This window comes from Phaethon aethereus, assembly GCF_964289735.1.
Source record: "Phaethon aethereus genome assembly, chromosome: 7".
Lineage (NCBI taxonomy): Eukaryota > Metazoa > Chordata > Aves > Phaethontiformes > Phaethontidae > Phaethon > Phaethon aethereus.
Genome location: NC_138583.1, coordinates 17688588 through 17712216, shown reverse-complemented (window position 1 = coordinate 17712216; position 23629 = coordinate 17688588). Strand labels below are relative to the sequence as shown.

At 37.1% G+C, this 23629-nt stretch overlaps 1 protein-coding gene across 1 annotated transcript in view; it reads left to right on the top strand.

The window, feature by feature from the left end:
* The window catches only part of ADK (adenosine kinase), a gene marked incomplete at both ends in the record, with an annotated part of 297697 nt that overhangs the window by 211927 nt on the left and 62141 nt on the right, over positions 1 to 23629 (top strand). The window contains one exon of the mRNA XM_082001891.1: positions 3446 to 3616. Coding sequence (XP_081858017.1) covers positions 3446 to 3616 — 171 coding nt within the window. The remainder of the gene's footprint in view (positions 1 to 3445; positions 3617 to 23629) is intronic.

Here is a 23629-nt window from a genome sequence, read left to right as displayed (position 1 = left end):
AAAAGACTTGAGTGTAAAAGACTGTCCTACAGTCACAGTACCTTGGCATATTTTAAAAGGTAAACCAAAGAATTCCTGAATATTGTAAAAGTGAGATTAATATGATATTCTCTCTTGACTTGGTCTGTTATGTTCATCTTAATATTGAATTTTAGAAGCTCTTATGTTGCAAACAAGCTACTGCATCTCCCATAGCCATGTGTCTGCAATGTACAAATAGGTTTTTCTTATTTCTTCCTTTTTGCTTCTCTTTCTCCCACAAGGAAAATATTCTTCTCCACCAAAGGACTGTATTTAAACAGAAGGACTGCTTCAGTGCATAAGAAAAGTATCGTCGTGTTTTGCATGTGTGTACATACAAACATGCGTGTAAATAATTCAGCCTATCATCCTATTTTACTTGTGTATGTATTAGTTCAGCCTTGCTCTCTAGCTTGTGGTACACTGGTACCTTCCTCCTGGCATAGAAAAGAGGCTCATTACATTTTGAGCAGCAGAAAATAGTGGCACATCATGAAGCAGTGGCATCTGGTATACTCAGTCTCAATCCGTGCACGCCAAAGGAATACTGCGTGCTGCTGCTATGTCTGATAGCCTTTAATGTTTTCTTAGTACAATATTGCTGCCTTTCACTTTCTTTGACTGCACTAATTATCATATGTCTTTGTATGTACAACATTCTTTCACAGAGATAGATACATACACAGTAATTTAATTTCATATATAAATGCAACCTAAGTTTCCCAGGCTATTGGAATTTCTGTACGTTAACTAAATGCCTTATCTTTTGATTACAAATATTTTCCTCGTAGATGTTTTAAGGTACCTTTGGGTTTTGAGGGTAGAAAGCTCCCAGAAGTAGACTGAGGTGTGTATGTGGGTATAGAATGTCTTCTGAGAGGCCTGTTAACCTTCTTGTTAGCGGGTACAGAACTTCTTAATAGTGAAATACAAAATCTTTTATACCAGTGATACCAAGATACACTTATTCTCATGCTCAAAGCTAATGTTGGCTAACAGTTAACTGTTAGAGGGGGCAGGAGTAGTTGACTTCAACATTCCTTTGTATTCATCTGTGTGGACAAAAAGCAGGGGCAGCTTCAAGCACGTGAGGGCTGTGGTGGAGGGACTTTGTTGTGAATCCAGTGAGATATAAGAAAACCTGTTTGTTTTAGTGGAGTTCATTCCTGTTCTGAACTGTAGCACGCTATGTGGCTTACCCAGTTGTAATTCAAATTTAGGAAGCTGGGTTCCTGTAACTATACTGGCCGTAGCTGTAACTGGAATTACACTAAAAATAGAGACAAACTCAATTTAGATCCTTAAGGAGAGGGGGTCTAATTAGGTTTCTTTAACCCCAAATTTGATCAGTTCAGATTTTATACATTTTCTTCCTACTTTGCTAATTCCATTGTGTGAATTGTACTGCTACAACTTTTTTTTTTGCAAAGAAATGTTGTACTTGGCAAAGTTTTAACAAGAGTTCTCGTATACACAACTCTTAATTTCTGGATGGTTTAATGTCAGATAGCTATTTAAATAAAAATATAAACAACTCTTGGGAGAATGCAATTAAATGGCAGAAGTGATTTTTAGGAAACGCATAAGACAGAAGTGTAGCCTTTGAGAGTTCCTGGCCTTTATTTTGCAGGATCTGAGAAGCAAGCTCTCTTATCTGCATCTCAGTACTTTTATGTTGCCTTTTCAAGGAAAAGGGAGTTGGATGCAGGCCTGAGTTAGATCTCACGGGGATAGTGTTCTGCACCTTAAATTACAGTCAGATGTATTTTAGTTCAGATGAAGTTTTCAGGCTAAAATTGGTAAGAAGCCTAATTATTTGACCAGGTTACTATTTACATAGACCACTGTATAGCAATCTGTGATTTGTCCACAGCTGGCAACATGTTAGCCTGGAAAGGTTTTTATTTTGTATTTGGAACAGTTTTTTAAAAATCCAACTCTGTTCATTAAATGAAAAACTAAAAGACGGTAGAAATTGCTATGGAGACGAGATGTTATATAAACTGTTCATTTTAATTCTTGAGAATGTATAAATAGCAAAGAAGCTTGGATGTTTACAGGCTTCCAGTTGTTCAAGGTACTGAGTAACTCCACAAGATGCAAAGCAGTCTTGTGCCCTTTGAGCTTTTATTGTCATGTAGTGAATCATGCCCAGATTTTAAAATCAGTCATGTATTTGTTAGACTGAAGAGTGTGGAGCGAGGAGAAATAAATAGAAATACTTTCTAAGTAGTCCTTAATCTGCAGATTCTTCATTACATTATTTTTTCCACTGAGTAGAGTGCCTAAGATGATCTGTTAGCTGAAGTATGCAGGATAAAAATACAGATATTCTGTTATCTGCAGACATAATGACATGGATAAAAACTGCAAAATAAGACTATTTCACTATTATACCGTTTACAGTGTCATGGAGGCGATGTTACGGATAGGACTGAGATGGTGTTTTGTTTATCAGAACCCCCCTCAAAGTTGTTTGTTACTGTGCCTTAAACATCATTTCTGGCCTTAAATTTAACACTTGCTGCTCTTGCTTGAAAATTACTATTATTCACAGAGTTTGAGAACAGTTAGTAAAATTGCTTTTAGGATTATAAAAATGAAACGTATAAAATGTGTTTAATTAATGTAAAGACTAAACCTTTGTCTAATTAGTAGATTAATGAAACTGTAGGGGACCTTTACATAACTCCTGGAACACATGGGGTTGAGGTAACCATCTGCAATGCTAAATTCCAAGTGACAGCCTTGAACATACAGGCTTGAAAACCTTCATACAGGGTTGAAATCAACATTCACAATTTAGTAGACAAATAGTCATTTCTGGTTGAGTTCTGCTTATTTTGTTTCAGAATTGATACTTATTTGAATAAAGAACAATACTTTTGGGAGGGGGGTAATAAAATACATGTGCAGAAATATGAAAACCCCTAGGTTTTTCCTGCAAAACAATAACAACTACTATAAAGACAGCATGCTCAACATGTTTATTATAAACAAGGTAATAATTCTTTTCAGGCAAGGGATTTCGTTAATCTCCTAGCTGTGTATAGAGCCATCGTACCAGACTTTGGAATTAAGCAGCACAGTATGATTGACTCTATTACGAAAAGGGGCATTTAGAATTAGAATATATCACCTTTTAAAATATGAACATTAGTCTTAGCTGCCGTGCAAAAGTGTACTACACGGAATGCAGAGGTAGGGAGTTATGTTTAATGTTAGAGGGCTGTCATTCTAGAGGTATGCAGATTCTTTGTCACCTTCATAATACCTTAATGGAAAGGTAGTATTTTCCACAAGTTTTTATCTGTGCACGTGTATGACGAAGGTGGGTTGGGGGAGACCTTCTAGAAGCAGCATACTTCATGTCGTTCCTAATGTGAAATTACTAACATACATTGATTTGTTTGGATGCTTGCAGGGATTCTTCCTGACGGTGTGCCCAGAAGCAGTATTAAAAGTGGCTGCTCAGGCTTCTGCAAACAACAAGATCTTCAGCTTGAATCTTTCTGCACCATTTATTAGCCAGTTCTACAAAGAGCCTATGATGAAAGTCATGCCTTATGTCGATGTCCTTTTTGGAAATGAGACGGTAAGTCTTAGAAAAGTAATTGTATTTGTATCTCTTGCACTTAGCTGTTTGTGTCTAGGAGCTGCTTCCTGGTTCTCCGTTATTTATAGAGAGAGGCTGACCATGTGAAGTGTCACTAGGAAATGAAATCCATGGACACAGAATTCTGATAATTCCATAGATGCCGAAGATGTCACTTGACCTGTTAGAGGTTTACAACTTGCTCATTCTAGTGTAGAGACACATGAACACGTTACTCTAGGTTAAAAGAGGATTGTTTTGGCTGCTTTGTAATAACTGTCCCTGTGCATGATGTACTCACCCAGAAGTTAATTCTCTGCTGGAAGAAAACATATGAATGGCTACTGCAGAGCTGCGGAGGTTCTGTAACTTGTTTCCATACCCCTACTGCTGCTGCTATTAATAGCATTTTCTGTGATGAAGATGCCTCTTTGGGGAGAAGAGGGAGGAGAAAACTAAGAAACGGTTAATTGGTTTAGAAGGTTCCCATTGATTTTTATGGTAGATGGACTGGCAGTCCATCTAAGGAAGGCTTATCTTTGCTATGCAACAGCTGGCAAACAGATTGCATGAAATTCTGCCTGTAAGTCCATGGTAATAGACCAAATGAATTCAGATTTCACTCATTGTAGTGCTATCACTTTTTGATTTTTTTCCACTTCAGAAAGTGCTCTTAAATATTTATTAGTTTGCTCAGCAGAAAAAGGTTAAAAAAAGCCTTGGCAAGTGTGACACACCTAAATGAATGTGGGCTTGTCTCTCAAGATAACTACATTAGTACAGGAAAATTACGGAAAAGCGACTTATTCCTGTTACTGGTTATTCCTGATTGTGACACAAGAAGTTGCACCAAAACAAGTCAGTTTTCACACTATAGTCCACATGTCCACATTAGCGGATAGCATTGTTACAGATACAGGACTTTAAAAAAAAAAAAAAAAAATTCTTAAATTGAAGAAAATTGCAATGTTTTTAGATGCAGTAGGATAAGGAAAACCTTTTTAACTATATTTAATGATGAAGTAGTAGTATTTTTCAGACATTTTGCTGCTGTTGCCAACTGTTACCTTCATCCTGTCTTTCACAATATAGTCCTCACAAAGATGCGACTGAATATTCTGATTTAATAGCAGTATAATCTCAACAAAAACATCTTGTCACGTTTCACAAATTAAGCAATACCAAGTCTCGTCAATGTTTGGGTGGAAAGGCTTCACAGAAACTTTTTGGGCTTAAATCTTGCTGGTCTTTTTATATAAATATTGCCCCATTGATCTATTAGGAGAATTCAGATCACAGGGGTTCATTAGGTGCTGTTTTTCAGAAGAAAAAACATAGGTGCTTACTTTTTGTATATTCACACACTTTATAAGCGATAGTCCACTATACTGGCAACATTCCAATTTTAGAAACTATATTCAGACTACCTTAATTTCCCCTGCCATTTCAGTTTGCTATGGTGTTATTCACCTGCTGTCATAAAATGTTGTATAGGACTGTTGTGTGTATTAAAGTTGAAGGATGCCCTGCATTTTCTGTGTCTAATTTCTGAAGCATTTTGGTGTCTTTTAGGGTAAAAGATACTATTTAAATTTAAGTGATTGTCCTTAAACTTGGCAGTATGATGTATATATACCTCAGAGTACCAGCCTCTTATGCTTTGTTGCTTATAGTAATCAGTTGAAAACCTGGTCATTTCTTAGTCTGCTTTCTGCTACAGAAGCTGGTCATTGCTGCTTTTGAGTTGTTGAAATGCTATTTGCAGTGGTTTATACTCTTGTCTTTCTGTGTGACTTGAAACCATGTCTCATAGTTGGCATGGTGTAATTCTAGTTTTTCGTAGCTGCTGTGTCTTGTAATTGTCAGTATTTCTGCTCCCTGCATACGGTTTGTGGTGAACAGTAGTTGCAAAACTCAAGAGAAGCTCATTCTGACATGTTCTGCCTTCTAGTAGCTTCCTCTTCCCCCCCCCTTCACTTTATCTACAGCTATATTCAGGATTTTTTTGTCTTTATGTATGCCTTGATGGGTAGTGAACCGCTTCAGCTAGCCAACACCAAATTCTTTCCTGTTTACTGTGATTTCCTTTTGCTTTTTACTACATTTTCCCTCAGTTTTGCTAGTGTAGTTAAATACTGAAAGTGCATGAGTTAACATATAAGCAAGGCATACTAAGTGGTGTGGTTGTTACTTCATTAGTACAAACAATACTCTCAGACACGATTTTTATTCTTCCCTGTATTTATCTTCACTTCACATTATAGACCAATACAATTTTATTGTTAAGCACTGAGCTGTTTATTTTTTGAGTAATACAAAGACATCCAAGAGCAGCAAAATTCCAAACTGCTGCCATTCCTAAACTAAAAACAATTGGCAAAGTGATTTTAAATTACATCTTCTACTTAAAAATTTACATCTGAATGGAGATTGGTTATTTGAAGTTTCAGCCAGATGGTAATTAAAATGGGCAAGTTATAAACCTCTCGGAATAAATGTTCTAGTTTAGAATGTAAATGCCAGCATACCCTTAACTGCAGTGGAGACACTGAATGCTGTGGTAACAACTCAGTACGTGCATCAGTTTCAGCGTTAGCTCAGTGACCACCGGTGTTTTGATCATTTGTTTAAATCCCTTTTATAATCTAGCCAAACATCTTGTCTTGGATTTTTGATACTTATTAACTGTACTTCATATAATAAATTTAGTACAGAACATTCAGAATAGGAATAATTATATGTTCATTGCCGCTAACCAATTAGGGCCATTCTGCAGTCGTTATCTAGCAATACATGACTGGAGAACTTGATTATTGACATTGCTTTTAATTTTTATTAAATTAAGGTTTTTTTTAATAGTGTCATTTTGCAAATGGTTCTTAGAAGTAATACCTTCCAAGCTACCATAATCACTGGATAATTAACCTGCCAGGATTAAGCACACTCTACTTTGCCTCAGGATGCTTAACTCTCAAATAAGGTCAATTATCTCCTGATGATAACTGCTTTGTCACAAGTTGCTGCTTAAATCATCTGTAAAATCTCAACTTAGAATACATATTTTACGACTCAAAGTAACTTTCAGTACAGAATGGTCAAAAGAGTGAAAGCTTTTAAAATTACACCTCTACGCAGAGTTGTGGAATGTTTCTTACACAGCAATTATACTAGGCAAGTAAAAAAGCCTACATTTGCATATATTTCTTTCCCAGACCTCTTTCCACTTTCCTAGTTAGGGCTAAAGCTTGATGTCTCTGGTATACTTGACCCATCGAAGTCAACACTGGGCGCAGGAATCTGAACTCAATTTCCAGTCACCCCAAAAGATGTGAGTTACAATGGCATCTCCTTCAGGGAAGGAACTCCTTCTGTGGGGGGAACGATCTCTCTATTTTGGGCTGTGCAGCTGGATAGCAGTTTCTTTTCTGTGGAGGCCTTCAGAATTCAAGGGACACAACAAAGCTTTCACATGATTCATCCCTGCGTATGGCAGTAATTCATGACTCAGAGGAATATTTATTAAGATGTTGATATGGTAAAGATCTTCTGGGTTCTCTTCCCACGTGTAGGCCGGAGGACATCACTGAGAAATTTTGTAATTTAGAAACTTTAGAACTATAGACATGCTGAGCTCCTCATCTGTTGCTTTACAACAAAAACCGTAACCAAGCAATATAGCTTACAGTATACAGTGTACAGTAATCAGTAAAATTTGAGGAGGTTATATAGAAGAGAAATTGTGGATTTTTCTAAAGCACATATACAATAAAGAAGACTCTTGGAAATTAAAACCTCTTCCTCTCTAGTATAAAGAGCTGTTACTTCTAAAAACCCAATCTTTGAACAAACTGATGACAGGATTGTAAGCTGAAGTTCTGCAAAGACAGATGCTTCTGCAAGCTCATTGGGAAATTGATGCTGGTGTGACAGCAAATGTGCTGAAAAGAAAGAAGGTTGCATGCAAGACTTCTACGTTTTAAAAAGCAATGACAGTAGCTTTAGTGGTGGTTCTGGAGTTATGAATCCTGAGCTTTAAAAAGATGGGTGCCTTTGTATGCAGTAAGATATCAAAGGGGTCTTTTCTTCATTTCATCTTACAATTATACCAAAATGGTACATTGTGCCTCCTTAGTTTAAAATAGTTTCAAGTGAGCTATCAAACATTAACATAAAAATCCCTACAAATATACGTGGTTTGGACATAGCCTTTAAGAACCTTTATAAGCCTTTAAAAAGGCAAGTTTCTTTAATGACATGGAAAATTCTCTTTGATGGCAGGGAAAACAGTAAATCCAAAACTGTAACAGTGGTTAACATGCTCCTGATTTTGAACTCGCAGTCAGTTTGTAGCTTTTTGCTTATTTTAATCAGGGAGTGAATGGAAACGCTGCTAAGTTTTCTGGCATAAAGCTGTGTTCAACACACTAGGATTTACATCTAAATGAAAGTTTCCAAACAAATTGGTCTGTTCCCTTTCTGTAACCTATAATGCATGTTGCTAAACAACTTTCACTCCACATGCTTTGATATATTAAAATGATATGACACTGAGGACAACCTTCAGACCCACCCGCAAATTTCCTCTGCTGGATTATCACCTGGGACCAAACTGATACCTGCAGGTTTAGGAATCTGCCCACAGCTCAGAAGAATCTTGAATGAGATATAATCACTTTTGTAAGATAAATGAGCCTCATGTTGATTCGTTTTAAACTAGTGTGCATTCATAATGGCATAACTGAATTGATCTGGATTTACACCAGTGTAATTGCTACTGTTTATAAACCTAGCAGATAGTTTTTCACACTACCTGAATGTCCTTTGACACGAGTCAATTGTCTGATTTTGAGGAGACTACTAAGAGGTAAGAGACAGGAGAAAATCAGGCAGCAGATGTGATTTGGTGTGTGGAGGAAGGGAAATACAGTTTGACTTTCAACAAATAATGAAAGGGAGGCAAACATTTCAGTCTGTTATCCTGTATCAGATGGGGCCAAGAAGTAAGGAACATAGCAAAGGATGGCTGGTCGTGCCATAAATATCACCAAATTCTTGTTTCTGTTTGAAGTATTTTCAAGCAAGCATTTAAAACTATTTTTGAATGTTGGAAATTATTAGTGGAAGGCACATACTAGATTAGTAGGTCGTATTTGGAACTCTGTATCTTGAAGAGGCTCATGTTACTGTACTGCTAATGTGCATGTATGTTATATAAAGAGCCCTTTAAGAGACTTTGTTTCTTTTTAGCTTACTGAAACCGGTCCATATTGAGGGGTAATTTTCAGTCAATGGTTGTTTGCAAACTATCTTCCTTATGAGTTTAACCTTCACCTTCAGCTTCTACATCTTTATTCATTTTGAATTACGTTTTCAGAAACATTAATCATCTTAAATGAAATTAAGTAGGGTGTCAGTGTTTTGCATTTCAATTTATACGCCAGTATTTTCCTTTTTGTTATGCTTTCAGAAGTTCTCAGAAACTTGCCCCACAGGTGAGGGTAATTATCTTCATTTCATAGGCTGAGTGAGAGACTGAGGTTTGCATAGTCCCCTACAGGGAGTCTGCCGTTAAGTTAAAAATCATAGTGAGATATTCTGACCCAGTTTATTAAATACACATGGGAAAAAATTTTGTAAGCAGACATCTCATCTTCTCTTCTGTTTTAACAGGTAGAGGTTTTTAAGGTCAGCTGCTGCTGGTGTTTGCTTTTCTAAACTCCGGTAAACAGAGAGCAATTTCTTTTTATAAATCCTACATTTAAGATTGCTGCAAAGTCTTTGGAGGGAGCCTGGGAATTAAAAATTGTAATTTTGAATGCAGCAAAAAAAAATTATTTTTCTTTGATGTCTTTGTAGAATTTTGACACTTATTTCCTCATGCAGGTAGTGTGTTTTCAATTATAGAAAAGCTATGGCATATTAATATTGCTGCTAAATTCAAAGAATTAACTTTCTCAATATTGGAATATCTAATAAATTGTGGCCAACTGAAAAATGAGAGAGTCTCTTGCACGAGGGAGGTTGGTAATGTCAATGGCATGTTGTAAAGATGTGCTGTGGGAAGGATGCTGAAACAGCCCAAGGCTATTTCAGCTGCAGACACTGAATCTGTTTCTCCCTCTCTCTTCTCCCCCCCCCCCGTGAACTGCAGTGGATCTCTAAGATGAAATGCTTTTAAATCATTTCCCAACCTTGCAGCCGTCTTTGATAAAAGCCCTGTTATCTGAAACGATATGAATCACTGTGGAGTTAATCATACCTTATAAAACAACATATTTTGTTGTGATTCATTCTGTTTCAATTAATCATCTTATTTATCTACATTGTCTCAGCTGCTGCACTGAAATTCATGAGTAATAAGCAAGTAATTATTTTAGTATAGTTTACCTAGTACATTATGAATGAAAGGAAAATTGAGAGCCAAGTATTTAAATTGATACTTAGTGCTGCTTTCAGCTAACGTCTAGCTGTTTAAGCAATTTAGGAATCCTATCTCAAAAATGGCTTTCTTTTTTCTTGTTATGGAAAACAAGCAGGTATTTAGAAGAGAAGCATGTACTTTACAACAGGCTTCACTTCTTAAAATTAAAATATTTTCTGGTAGTCTCTCAGAATGCTTACGGATATTTATCCTTCCTTATGCTATGCAGTGTTGAGATACTTTTAGGATGACAAATACTGGTTAGAACACAGCACAAGACAGAACATGTCCTGTGAGGAGGAAAGGCAGATTTCACCGTATTTCAGCAGCTTGTGTTTTACTGATGATGATTGATAACCCTTTTCACTTTGTAGCACTTCCCAGAGCATCTCATAACACTTCATAAACATTAAAGCTCAGAATAAACCAATAAGGTGGGTGTGTAGTCTTGTCCCTGTTTTACAGGTGGACAACTGAGAGGTTATTTGCCCAAGGTCATACAGCAAGAGCAGAGCCAGGAAGAAGTAAAATCCAGTTCTAACTTTTTTCTTCAGTTAGTGTCCTGAAATGTTGTCAGCTACTGGATACATTTAGGACAAAACTCACCTGACAGAAGGAAAAGACCTGCAGAATTTGGCTTTCAGTTTTCAATGTAATATTAATACAGGTCTCTGAAAGCCTTTTCAAGGTGAACTGCATATGCATTTTCAATAATCAGTACTAGGGCAAAAACATATAATATATAATATAATAGAAAATAAAATGTAAGAGGTGCAAAAATACCAGTGCGATAAAATTGATTTATATACTGATAAGAAGTAGAACGAAGGCACAAATGTTCGCAAAAACGTCTTTAAATCAGTGTAAATCCAGAACAATTAAATTTCACAGAGATATTTGCACATAACAATGCAGGTAAAATATCTAGATTTCAATAAAGGTTTTGTCTTCCAACCCAGCTAAGGTCTATTCCATCACTCCACATTTCAAGCTCTATTTGGGGCAGATGTAGCCAGTTTCCTGATTCAGAGCATTGTTAGATCATGCTAAAGCCTTTTATGCCAACATATACTGGGAATTCTCCCCCTGTTACAGTCCTTACAGTGAACCATAAGGCTGCAGTGACATGTTATCCCTACGGATAACATCTAAATGTGAGCTGATGCGGACCTTTCTCACCAGGCCTCATCGTATAGTCTCATCTTCCCCCTTTCGTCAGATTTAGCAATTTTATGTCCATCGCAAGAGTAATTTCTGTGGGCTAGATTACTGCTGAATGACTGAGCTGGTCCAGCTTTCCCATGCAAACATGATCGCTAGATCTGACTAGATGAGAGGGTAATACATGGTGGTACAGAGGACTTTGAAAGAGAAAGCCTGACAACCTCTCTGTTTCATCTGATCTAACCAGTCTACACTGTTAAGGTCTCCCAAGCAATATAGCAAAGAAACACAGTCGGGGACATTGTCTGACTTAAAGATTTTATTTCTGTAGTATAGTATTTACAGCAATATCCTTTTTAATCCTGACTTACATTATATATGCAGCCACTCAACATAATTTTATCTGCAGGTATTTAGTTCAATGTTGTTATGCATGGATAAGTTCAGGTATTAGCTGTAAAGTTCTTGTACAGAGGTTTATATATAAAAGAGCTGGTATTTGCCTAAGGAGTATGTATTGATGCTTCTTCTGTTTATAACTTTGAGTCTGAACAAAGGGTACTTGAAAGAGAAGAAAAGGGAAGGACAGTCAAGGAGCCAGTAGTAAGTCTGTGATGATGTTCAAAACCCTGTGATCATGTATTATACAGAAGTCTAGAGGCTGCTCTAAACTAAATTTAAAAAAAAAAAAATACAATATAGCATAATAAATGCAGAGACTAAAAGTAGATGTGTTTTTCAGTCTGTATGAGTGCAAATGTTTTAGTAATTATTTTCATACTGAAGGTGCTTATGAAAAAGACGTACAAAATGCAAATGTGTAGTTGTACAAAAGTAAGTACATTAGAACAGCTTTTAATTTTTGTTTTTAAAACTGTTTTGTAAGGAATTAATCTTGAAAACATGGTTTGGGGGTTTTGGAATAGAATTGGCAATACCTTCATTACATTAACATATGTTTCTGTACTATTACATAGCACTATTTTTTCAAAACTACAGTTTCAACCTTGTTTCCTCTCTCATGTTATCTTTCTCTACCGACACCTTTCTTCACCCTGCTTATATAGCTCAAATAATATTTTTATTCCATCAAGAGTTTCACATCTGATTACAAATCTATTAAGTAGTTTCATTTTTCTGACTTTCTTCAACAAAGAAGAGCAAAACTAGGCATTTGAACCCTCTCTTTTTTCCAACTAGTTATGTAATCTTCTGTCACTGGGATTCCAACTGTTTGTAGATTTGATAGGAATAAATGTAACTCACTGATGTTTCCTTAAGACTGCTGAAAAGGTGCTATGTATAAGTAAACAGCGCAAAAAGATTTTTTCCTTCATGCATTGACATATATGTTGAAGGTATTTAGAACTCATTTCTGCTAAACTGTTACTGATTAAAATCTATATTTTAATTTTTAATTAGAATTTAGAGTTAAGACATTAGAATTTATAATACTAGACATTTTCATTGATTAAATTTACTGATTATACAATTAAAATGTAATTTGTGCCTCCTATAAATGGCATTAAAAGGAAAGCTAAACATGCATCATATTATGAAGCATATGCAATGGGTCATAAATATGTGTAAGGATTGCAAACATATTTTATTAATTTCTAAATAAATTTTCAAAGACTTATCAAAAAGTTAGGAAAGGAGCTTGGAAAAGGAGTAGAAAAAAATGCAGTTGCAGTGTACCTGAAATACCTGAAAGATACATAAGTTTCCATGCTTTTCCCAAAGGTATTAATTGATCTCTAAAACCTTGCCTTATTTATAAGCGTAAACTGCCCCATTTATAACAGCCCTTGGGTGATAATTTTGCAGCCACACAAAAACGTCTCGTTAAGCTGTATTTTGAGGTTTAGTAGTCATATTCTGACTTACAAGACCATTTGTTTAAATATTGACCTCCCGGGGAAGCAATGTGGAGAAATTGCTTTGCTATAGGTTTTTGTTCTAAGCTAACGGAACTCATCTCTCCTAGTCATTACACTTTTTTTTTTAATTCTCCACAGAAATGATCTGCTAAACATTTGCTTTACTAAAAGTACTGCCTCACATATGTGATAAGCAACAATGTCAAAATGTTGCTCATTAAGTCCTCAGACCATCATTTGACACCTTATTATTCCATGTCAAAACCAGCAACGTATGCAGTCACCTTAGGGAAACGTGTATAAAAGTCAGTTTGCTTTCCATGCTAACGTGGTTTCCAGGCGAAGGAGCTTTCCTCTAAAATGAAGTATTATAGCAGTCTAATGGCTGGGATGGTAAAAATTTTGAAATACATAAATCTGTCTGTTTCTTGGTTATGTTTCTAGCTGCATAGAGGGGGACCTCCTACTCTGAATTTGCAATTCAACAATTGTATTCATCATCCTCATGTTACTTTAGTTGGAGGCAGCAGACTGACAAGCAGAAAGTTTCTTCTTCCCAACCGCAGCTAAGGAGAAGGACTTCCTGACCACCCTTACAAAGGAAGCAGCCATCAGCATCTGCTTCTGGTCCGAGTCTTAGAGCTTGGAGCCAGCTGGTTCTCCCTGCTCCGTAAGGCCACGGGCTGTCCTCCTCAATAAGCAAAAACCTTTAGCATTTGAGAAACTTACTTGAAAACAACGGTAAAGTGGTACGCATTCCAATGGAAGACGCTAACTAATCTGTCCTTAGTGATACTTTGCAAGCTGTCCTGCTGTTATCAAGGTGTTGAATAGGCTACTTGAGGATGCCCCAAAAATTTCTGGAGTTAGGAGTTTTATTTTAAATTTTTCTCATACTGAAGACTGATGGATCTTGATTCAGGGAAACTCACTGTTTTTACTGATAAATTCTGCTTGTTCATTTTGGTGGTATTGTCCTTTGAGTCTAAGCCAGTCTGCAGGTGCCAGTCAACAGCATGCTTATTTCTCTTTGTGGCTGTCCTTCTGAAGGATAGTGTTTTTGTAATTCTGAGAGGCCAAGTTACTAGCAGTATCTTTGATTCCTGGGAGGTAAGAAACCTCACAGAATTAGGTTTTCTTCAGGATCTCTTTGTGTCTTTCTGCTCTGGAATTCCTCTGAGGGACCAGGGCATTTTTATCTTGTCTAGTCAGACTGTTGACCTCTCCAGGTTGTGTGACATTCTTTCTTTTTGAAAATAACTGGAATTTTCATGAGAAATTAAGTTTTAGCCATAAAGGTGGTGTTAGAGCACTTCTGATTGCTCTGAAAGGAGGACATTTCTACAACTGGAGAAGTATCTGAAATTTCATGGAATTGCAGGTATCTTTCACCATTGGTTCACCTGAAGTTTCTTCTTAACTTTTTTTGAAACGTGTGACCTATGTGGATGGGCAGATGGATGGTCTTAACACAGTATTTAATATACATGTCTTTTTGGAGCAACTATGATTAATGTGTCTTTTTCCCCTTGTTGGAATTTCTACTAGACCAGTAGATACATCTGTGAGTTGTCTTGGACACATACCAGTTTCAGATAAATGGATCAGTCAATTTAAATTCTGTACATGTAGTTGCCGAACACTATGCATTTGATTTGAACATCAAAGTAAATGGCAGATTTGGATGGAGCTGCATCTTGGTATATGTAAATTACGATAATGAGTCAAACTACTAAATCTAACTGTTCAAAAAAGAACACTCATCATCTGGAACCAAATTAATTTCTTCTAAAATCTAAACTGATAAAAAGAACTGAAGATGTACACAGTCTTATGCTGGCTGATTGTAGCCCATCTCTGAAGATGCATTATCTGAGAGGTGGGTGGACACATATGACTATTCTAAAGGGTAGCACTGGTGGGAGGTGGACCCATTATTTAGAGTACACCATGGAAACCATACGTTTCAGGAGTCCATATTAAGTCTATTTGCAGATGTGTGTGTTTCATATTTCAAACAAGAACTTCATGTCCCAGGATGAGTGGCACATGTATATATTTCAGGTAGAGCAAGCTAAAATTGAGATCAAAGTGTTTAGTGTGTTAACATCATATTCAGCTGTGTTCTTGGAATAATTTTTAAGCTGGCACAGAAGTGGCAACGTGAGTCATCACAAAGTTATCTTTTAATTTATGGTAAATATATTAAGTATTTTAGGGCAGGGTCTTCCTTGTAACAGACTTTATTCAAAGCATACCTATTAATTTTGCATCCCTTCCGTCAGAGTTGTGTTTGTAGGAAGTGAAATGTCAATTCTCTCTTTTTAACCAACCTTCACCTCTACTATTCTTAAATAGAGTTTCTCTTTCTAGTTATTTGGAACTTAACAGTACACTGTATAGAATACTGCAACATAAATTAACAGAAATTGGTTACTTTGGAGGGCATTTGGACAGATCTAGAGTGAGAGAAGAATATGTAATAGGTTAATGAGGAATGTTATCACACCAGGAAGATGCTTAGTTCAGGAGTAAATTATGCAGACATTCTCTCTTGCAGCTGTTATTCAAGGTAACAATTTTTAGAGTAGTATCTCATGTAATGAAATACAAGGCAAACTTCCTAATTTTTCTATTTCAAAATTATATGTTGAGTGATACAGTAATGATTTTGAGTGTTGGGTGGATGGGAAGAATTGTATAATTAGGCAGTATGGCTATCCACAGTTAATATCATTTAACACTTATTTCTCAGGGTAAAAAACAACTCTAGTGAGAGTTCAAAGGAAACCGGACTGTTCTGTAAACTTCCAGTTTCCTTCAGTTTTCTTTGCAGTAATTTTCCAAAGACAGGGTCCTGGTCTACATAGATTACTGATCTGATCCATTATGGCCAGTCCTGTGGTCCTTGAAGAAAGATATTTCTTTCAAGAAAAGATTAGACACATAATTAGAACTCTCTCATTTTACAATTTATACAACATGTGGAAAGTTTTCTAATGAATTTTTTTTTTTTATTAGAATTGAACAACTGTTTTCAGTGCTACTGTTTTGTTCATCTGTTACTAAGAGCTCTTGCAATAAATCCTTGTTGAGGATAATGAATAAGAAAAATTATACTTCATGCAGATAAAATTCCCAAGAGTAGATTTGAAATATATGCAACTCATCCTGCAAACTGTTTGAAATGTAACTAATTTTGTCTATACTAATCTGTCCAAACCGTGTTACTAATTTAAATCAAGATCACAACAAGTTATGATGCTTACCTTGTCCTAACGTTTCCTTAACTACTTTTGTTTTCCTTGTATATTTCTTGCATTCCGTTTTTCTGGAATCAAACACATCATTACCCAGCAACAGCCTCGGGTGCAAATTTGGTATAACTGTGCAATGTTTTCCTATTTTAATTCCACATTTTACAAACACTTCTATGGATCTTATGTTGCCTGTCTCAGCTATGTAGAAAGTGTAACAAGGTCTTCAGTAGTATTTATTACTGAGCATAGTTACTGTTCGCTCTCAACACAGCCAGCTTCTATGCTCTGAACTACCCCAGCCAGCCATCTTCCCCTAATAAACTACTCTTTAAAAACCCTTTCCATGTTCCCGCTCCCAGTAATCTCCCTGAAAATATGAAATGTCTCCATAATATTATACTAGCTAAAGACATCAGGCATGCAATGTTCAGGCCTGCATCAATATCTTTGGTCCTTAGATGGCTGTAAATGGAAGATTGACAATATTGTAGAGGGGAGATCCCTTGCTTGCCAGCAAGACACGCAGAACTTACTGCCTGCCCTTGAAGGCCTTCAGGATATTAAGCCTAACATATGAGTTTACTATTTATCAATAAGCTATTATGGGATAACCTTAGAAGGTTTCTAGAACATTTTCCCCTGAGCCTTATACAACTTCCTGACTTTACAAAGGCATATGAAAAATTGTATCAATAAAATTTTTAAATTCTCTAAAGTAATTTTCCTCTGAAACATGTCATATACAGAATATATGATGGGTTGGCATGTTAAAGTGGTTTTGTGGATCCTTTTTTAAGGCAACTTGCATTACTAGCTTGCCAGCTGACCATTTGAGTAATGAGTCCATCCCAAGACAGCTTTTCTAAGAAACCATCATGTGTTCTTTTTTCTTGCCTATCTCCTACCCTTATTATTACAGCAGTTAACTTTGTAGAAGGTGTTTGGAGTACTATACACTGTACAAAACAGAGTAAGAGGCATGCCCTGTCCTGAGAAACTTAACATTTTAAGCAGAGATAACAAAAGACTGGCGAAGTAATGACGAGAGAGGTGAAATGACATAACAGTGCTCATACACTTGCTCAGTGCTATTACCAAAAATGTGGCTAAGGTTTTTGCCCTGTAATGTCATATATCAATTTTTAAAAGAAATGCAATCAATGGAAAAGAAAAAAGAAATTATGGACTGTGCTATGTCTAGATATACAAGTCCCTTCACTATAGATTTTTTAGTAATTCTTTTGCTTTTTTTTGTTTTGTTTTGAGTCTTAAATATGGAGAATTAAAGCAGTTCACGATCAGTTAAAATGTTAAATATTTAAGAAAGCAGTGTTTAAGATTAACTGTTCTCCATTTACTGACCGTTACTTGGAACCAAAAAAATCTTGTATTTTTGTAAGCGTAGTAAGCTAAACTGTTTTTCTTTAAACTTCAGGGTATAAATTATATTCCTATAATGACAGCTGCAGGGTGGAATGTTTTAACACACTGGAGTGAGATATATCTTGGACACATTCTTGGTATCTTAAGTTCAACATGCTCCATATGGTGCCACTGAGCCAGTGATTTTGAAGAAAACAGTCAAAGACTGCTGAAACAGCGTAAAATACAAATTAGTCTTTGCTATACAAGTAAAAAAATTCACTGTCAATCATTTCAGCTTTCTGCATGAATACTTCCAGCAACTTTTAATAGTAGTCCCCATGTTTTAAAACAACTGCTGAATTCTAGCAGAACAGACTAAAAGCTTACAGGCTAAGAACGCATACTCATTGTTAACTGTATTATGCCTAAGTCTTATGCAGGAGAGCAAAGGCAAAGGAGGTTGGGCTTCCCTGTATTGTCACATTAGTCTTTAATGTGGGAGCAGGGATTGTGTGTTGCAAGATTTGTGAGACCTAAGTTGCTCTTTGTTAACTTGGTCCTCTGTCAGCACAAAAGAGCCATGAAAGAGCTGTATCACAGGGAGGTGTCTTCTCATTCCTACTATTGAGAATAGTAATGATAGGGTACCCTGGGGTAAAACTATGTGATAGCCATTGTTATGACTTAAATATTTTAGTGTTTGTGGTACTGGATTAGCTGGGAATTATGTTTTCAGAATGTTGGACTTCTTCCATGTATGTTTTCATTCATAGTATCATGACAGGTAGGAGTTAATGTATGCATAACTTGCTTGTCTATCTTTTATCTTAACGCGATTGGATTTTTTTCAATATAAACCCTGAGTTTCCCGAGTTTATATTCATGCTTATGGATTTCAGAATTCTTACAGCATACTTGCAGTTCTTAATACTGAAGTTATTGGTTCGTACCCTGATTTTAACTCTGTATTGACCTGATACAGGATATCCCTGATACCTGATAGTCTATTATTAATATTAATATTATTAACATTGCTTTTTTAAAGCATCATACATGGATCTGTCATGGTTTAGCCCCAGCCGGCAACTAAGCAGCACACAACTGCTCACTCATTGCCCCCTCTCCAGGTGGGATGGGGGAGAGAAATAAAAAATGATGAGTTGAGATAAAAAATGTTTAATAGGACAGCAAAGAAAGAGAAAATAATAATAACAATAATAATACTGACAAAGGAATACACAAGAACAAGTGATGCACAATGCAACAACTGCTCACCACCCAGTGATCGACAGCCCGTCCCCAAGCAGCGATTCCTGCCCCCGGCCAACTCCAGTTTATACACCAAGCATGACGTTACCTGGTGGGGAACGTCCCTTGGGCCAGGCTGGGCCAGCTGTCCTGGCCGTGCCCCCTCCCAGCTCCATGTGCACCTCCCGCTGGCAGAGCGTGGGGAGCTGGAAAGTCCTTGACTGAGTATAAGCACTACAACTACTTAGCAACAACTAAAAACATCGGTGTGTTATCAATGTTATTCTTATACTAAATCCAAAACCCAGCACTATACCAGCTATTAGGAAGAAAATTAATTCTATCCCAGCCAAAACCAGGACAGACTCCAAACCAGAAACCCAAGAATTACACAGCCATGCAAATATTCTGTCTCTTTCAAGTAATGTCAGCCTTAAATCATTTTGTATTGATGTTGACTCTTAAGAACAGATTTACAAATATAACTAAGCATGAGAAAAACAGCCACAGTGCACCAACCCGTTAACTTATACTTGTGTACCTTTTCTATCAGCAGAGCAGCACAATGAAATGAGAGCATTACTCTTAAGGTGGTGATTTGCAGAGTTGTATTAATGTGAAGTTGCACATTACCGCCTGAGTTGATCTAGGAATTTACTGCCAGAGGAAAATGGAGCTGCTACTCCCTGTTCTCCCCCTTTTCATACTTGTAGCTCCTGTCTCAGGTTCCCTCTGTGTAGTGGAGCTAAGGCAGCAGAGACATGGGGGATATTTTAAAGAAAAGGCTCAAGGAGGTGTCCCCACATGATTTTTAAGCAGGGATGTAATTTGAGACAGTCAATCTAAAAGTAAGAAACAAAAACACAGTCCTTGAGCTTCTTCCCCACTGCTAAATTGTTACAGTCTATAAAATCCTTAGACAAGGACTGACAGGCAACTAGCACTTTAGTAATCCCGTATTAGAGCTACCTGCACTGCTGTAGTCCCTCTACATATAATTAGATAAAACAATCATCAATAGTTTGTTTAAATTTCCATCTTTAAATACAGCCTGAATGTCAAATTTCAAATTATAATTACTTATGACATGTTTGTTAAATCCTTTGGGATACAGCCAATGTTGGTATCCGTGGTGAAGGACGTAGTTGCCAATGTATTCATAAAGAAAGTTCTTGTACCCGCTCTGAAAGTACATTCAAAGCATGCAAGGTCTTGATACAGTATTTCTCATAGTAAATAGAGGTCAAATCTTTGCTTTAAGTGAAAAACAGAACTTAATATTGGCATTAGAGTTATGACCAGAACATCAATGATATATTAAGGTGTATGCTTTTTCCTCATTCATAAAATATAATTACCACTGTGGGTTTTTTTCCTTGCAGCAGCTGGATTCTCCAGTTTAAAAAGGTGTCTGTTGATGTTCGTCAAGTCACTGGACATACATTGGTAGACGTTCTATGAAAGACTTACGCAGCTGTACCTCCCTCATCAGTGATAACTGTGTAGGCCTTCCAGTCTCCACAGCCATCCTAATCCATTTGATATGATGGTATAATGCAGCTGTCACAAAACACTATCCCCTCTCTTTCAGAAACAGAAGACTTCCAAGCCATAAGTGTAATCTACCTATCAGTGCCTGCCTTCATTTTGTGCCATAGGTAGACCAGTCCCTTCTGTTATCTGCTCAGCAGGATTACAGTCACTGTCTAAATTGGAAGACAGCTGTGCTTTCCTTCTCTGAGTATCGGTTCAGCATCACTATGTGTGAGAACCTTGTGTTAAGCTACGTGTTAAGCTTGCACTTAGCTGTTCCAAAATAAGTTTGTGTATGAAAGACCTAACAATTGTGTTATATTGCTCAGCTGGGACAAAAGGGGGACGTCCTTAAGCCAAGCATTCTTTATGATGAAAAGCAGAGCATGAAAGGAGACCAAAACCACTTTCTTGCACGTTACTGCTGTTTGCTAAAGGAGGCAAGGTCCAGCCTGTTCTTTTCTAATTCCATGTCTCAGCTGATGGTGGATTATTTGAGGAGAAGAGGAGGAAGACTTGAGAAGATCAGATGGAGCTCTCTAACTGAAAATGGCTCTGTATTTCACAGCTGGAGAAATTTCCTTAGCCTTTCAAACTTTCCACAACAGCTCAGCCTTGCCTCAGTGCATCAGGGCATAGGAGTAGTTTTCTTCATGCAGGTCAGAAGCCTGTTCGTATTTTGCTACTTGCAGGCCAATAAATTACTTCACCAAAAAGTTCCTTTCTTGATAAATCAATCTGCTCATGTGTTTGCACTATTATGTAAGAGGAGCCTTGTCATCTCATTGAAATAATAGGACATTGTGGGATACCAAGTATTTATGGCTAGATTTAATGATCTTAAAGGAAGCAAATTATTGCAGCTCCAGGGCAGCAGTAACTTACATAGTGACATCTTATACATGTTTTATGTACCTATTTACTTCAATGTTCACTACAAAAGTATAGTTACCATAGCAATGACCATGTCACCAGATTTCTTTGCTAGTTCTGAAATACAAAAATACCCATATGCCACCTGAACTGTGATTATTTTCTGCACAAGTACTGAAAGTAGAAGTTGAGAGTGTTCCCTAAACAAACACTTCCCTAAACAATAACACATTGATTTACAGAACATTTAATGATGAAAAGCAATTGGTGCAAGTGGATCTCAGGTCACTAGCATCCCTAGTATTGTAAATCCTTTGCCACCAAGCTGAAAGAAAAGCTTCACTGGCTCCTATCAGCAGAGGTTCCACTAGTATATACTTAACCTTTAGTCTTCTGTGGAATATTGGTGCTACATGCAATATTCCAGGAAAGTAATGCATGGTATTCAGAAAGACATTTTCTCTGATTTTAAGCATAAACTCATAAACAAAGCCAACTTTTGGCTATGTACACCTTGTTAATGTTATATAAAAGAGCATCACAAAGACTGGCAGGTTTTTTCCTTGCTGCTGCTTCTACTTTAGAAATGGCAAATTTATGAGGAATTTAGGTAGTGACCTTCTATACCTTGGGGTGCAGCTCACTAGCAGCAATAGAATTGAGAAGCCTAGTACTAGATTTCCCAAATCATTATTGACCACTGGGGCAGTGGCAGGCTACCCGTATGTGACTTGTGACAGTGGGCAAGTAAAAGGTGAAAACTCTTTTACCACAGATCTAGGCTTCTCCTTGTGCTAGCTGAGTTATGTTTTCTCATGTGTAGACACTGTGAGATAACCTGAATACATATAACAATTGTGAATACAGATATTGAAGAAAAGCAGTTTGTGGGACTGCAGACTTAATCCACCATTTCAGTCATTCTCCTTTAATAAAGACTTGTCTACACAGGAAAATTATCTGAACTGAGATAGCACATTATTTTAAGCACAACAGCTTTAACTCAGATTTGTATTGTGTCTCTCTGTGGACAATCTTATACTGGAAGAGGAGTGATGTGTTCCTGTTTAAGTTACTTTGAAAATGCGTTTAACTAAAGAGGAGCAGGGCACATGAATTATTGAACAAACATGTCAACTCATGGAACCAGCCATTAGCAATTCCATGTGAAGACACAAAAGTAAAATTGGTCCACGTTCATGTAATGGTTGATCTCCTCTTCCTCGCATTGTGCGGTGTCAGAATTCTTCCAGAAAGAAGGGATCCCACTTTGCAGGGTAAGGAAGTGGACATGGTGCTGTTACGTGTTAAGTTTATCTGTATGAGTTGTGGGGAAGAGGTAGGAAATTACTTTAGCTGGGAAGTTTGATCCAACCTCCTTAAGTCTTTGAACTGGAGGTGGAGACTGAGTGGTTCAGATAACAGCTTTATGTAGCAATGTCACTGCTTAGACTCTAAATGTGATCAGAGGTCCCCAAAGGAAAATGAAGTCTTAAATTAGAAAGGAGGAAACTTTTTTTCACAGCTTCCATGTTGACTGCAAATTGTGTAAAAAGATCAAAAAAAGCCTCTTTCACTATGTTAAAATTAGTAATCATTAATAGGTAATTCTAACTACTTCATTTTTTATTTGGATTCTCTCTGTTCTGTATTTTTTTCTCAGAAAAAAAAAACTAGGTATTTTTGTTTATCTAGGTAGCAAGTGGAATTTGCAAATAATCCTTTAAGAGCATAGGTGTACTCTTCAACCGAAGACATTTAAACTTGACCTGGATGCATAACCTGCAAACCTAGATCATTCAGTTTGCTAATGCAAGTGCTGTGCTTCAGGAGTACCTTAAGCTGTGTGACTCTGCGTGAATTACCAGCTCGGGTGGTTCTGAGGTCTCTGTGGTGCTCCACTGCCTCATAGAAACATGCCCAAAGACTTGTATTGTCTCTGACCTTCGCACAGACACACAGGTGCTAGTCCCTATATAACTTACCAGATAGCCTTCAGCAGTGGCCTAGCCATGGTACGGGTAAGCCCTAGCGAGTCAGTGGCGTATCGACCACCCAGCTTCACGCTGATGGGCAGGTACAGTGGGAAACTTTGTCCAGAAAGCCGCCCCTCTCTGCAGCTGCTGGGCTGCGTGATACGTTAGGTCACTCGATGTCTCTCCACTTTTACCACATGCTGCTTTTGTAGTACAGAGTGTGTTTGTTCCAGCTGTGACGTTAAAAAGTATAACTCCATTTACACCTACAGGAATAGTCTGGCCAGAGTGTT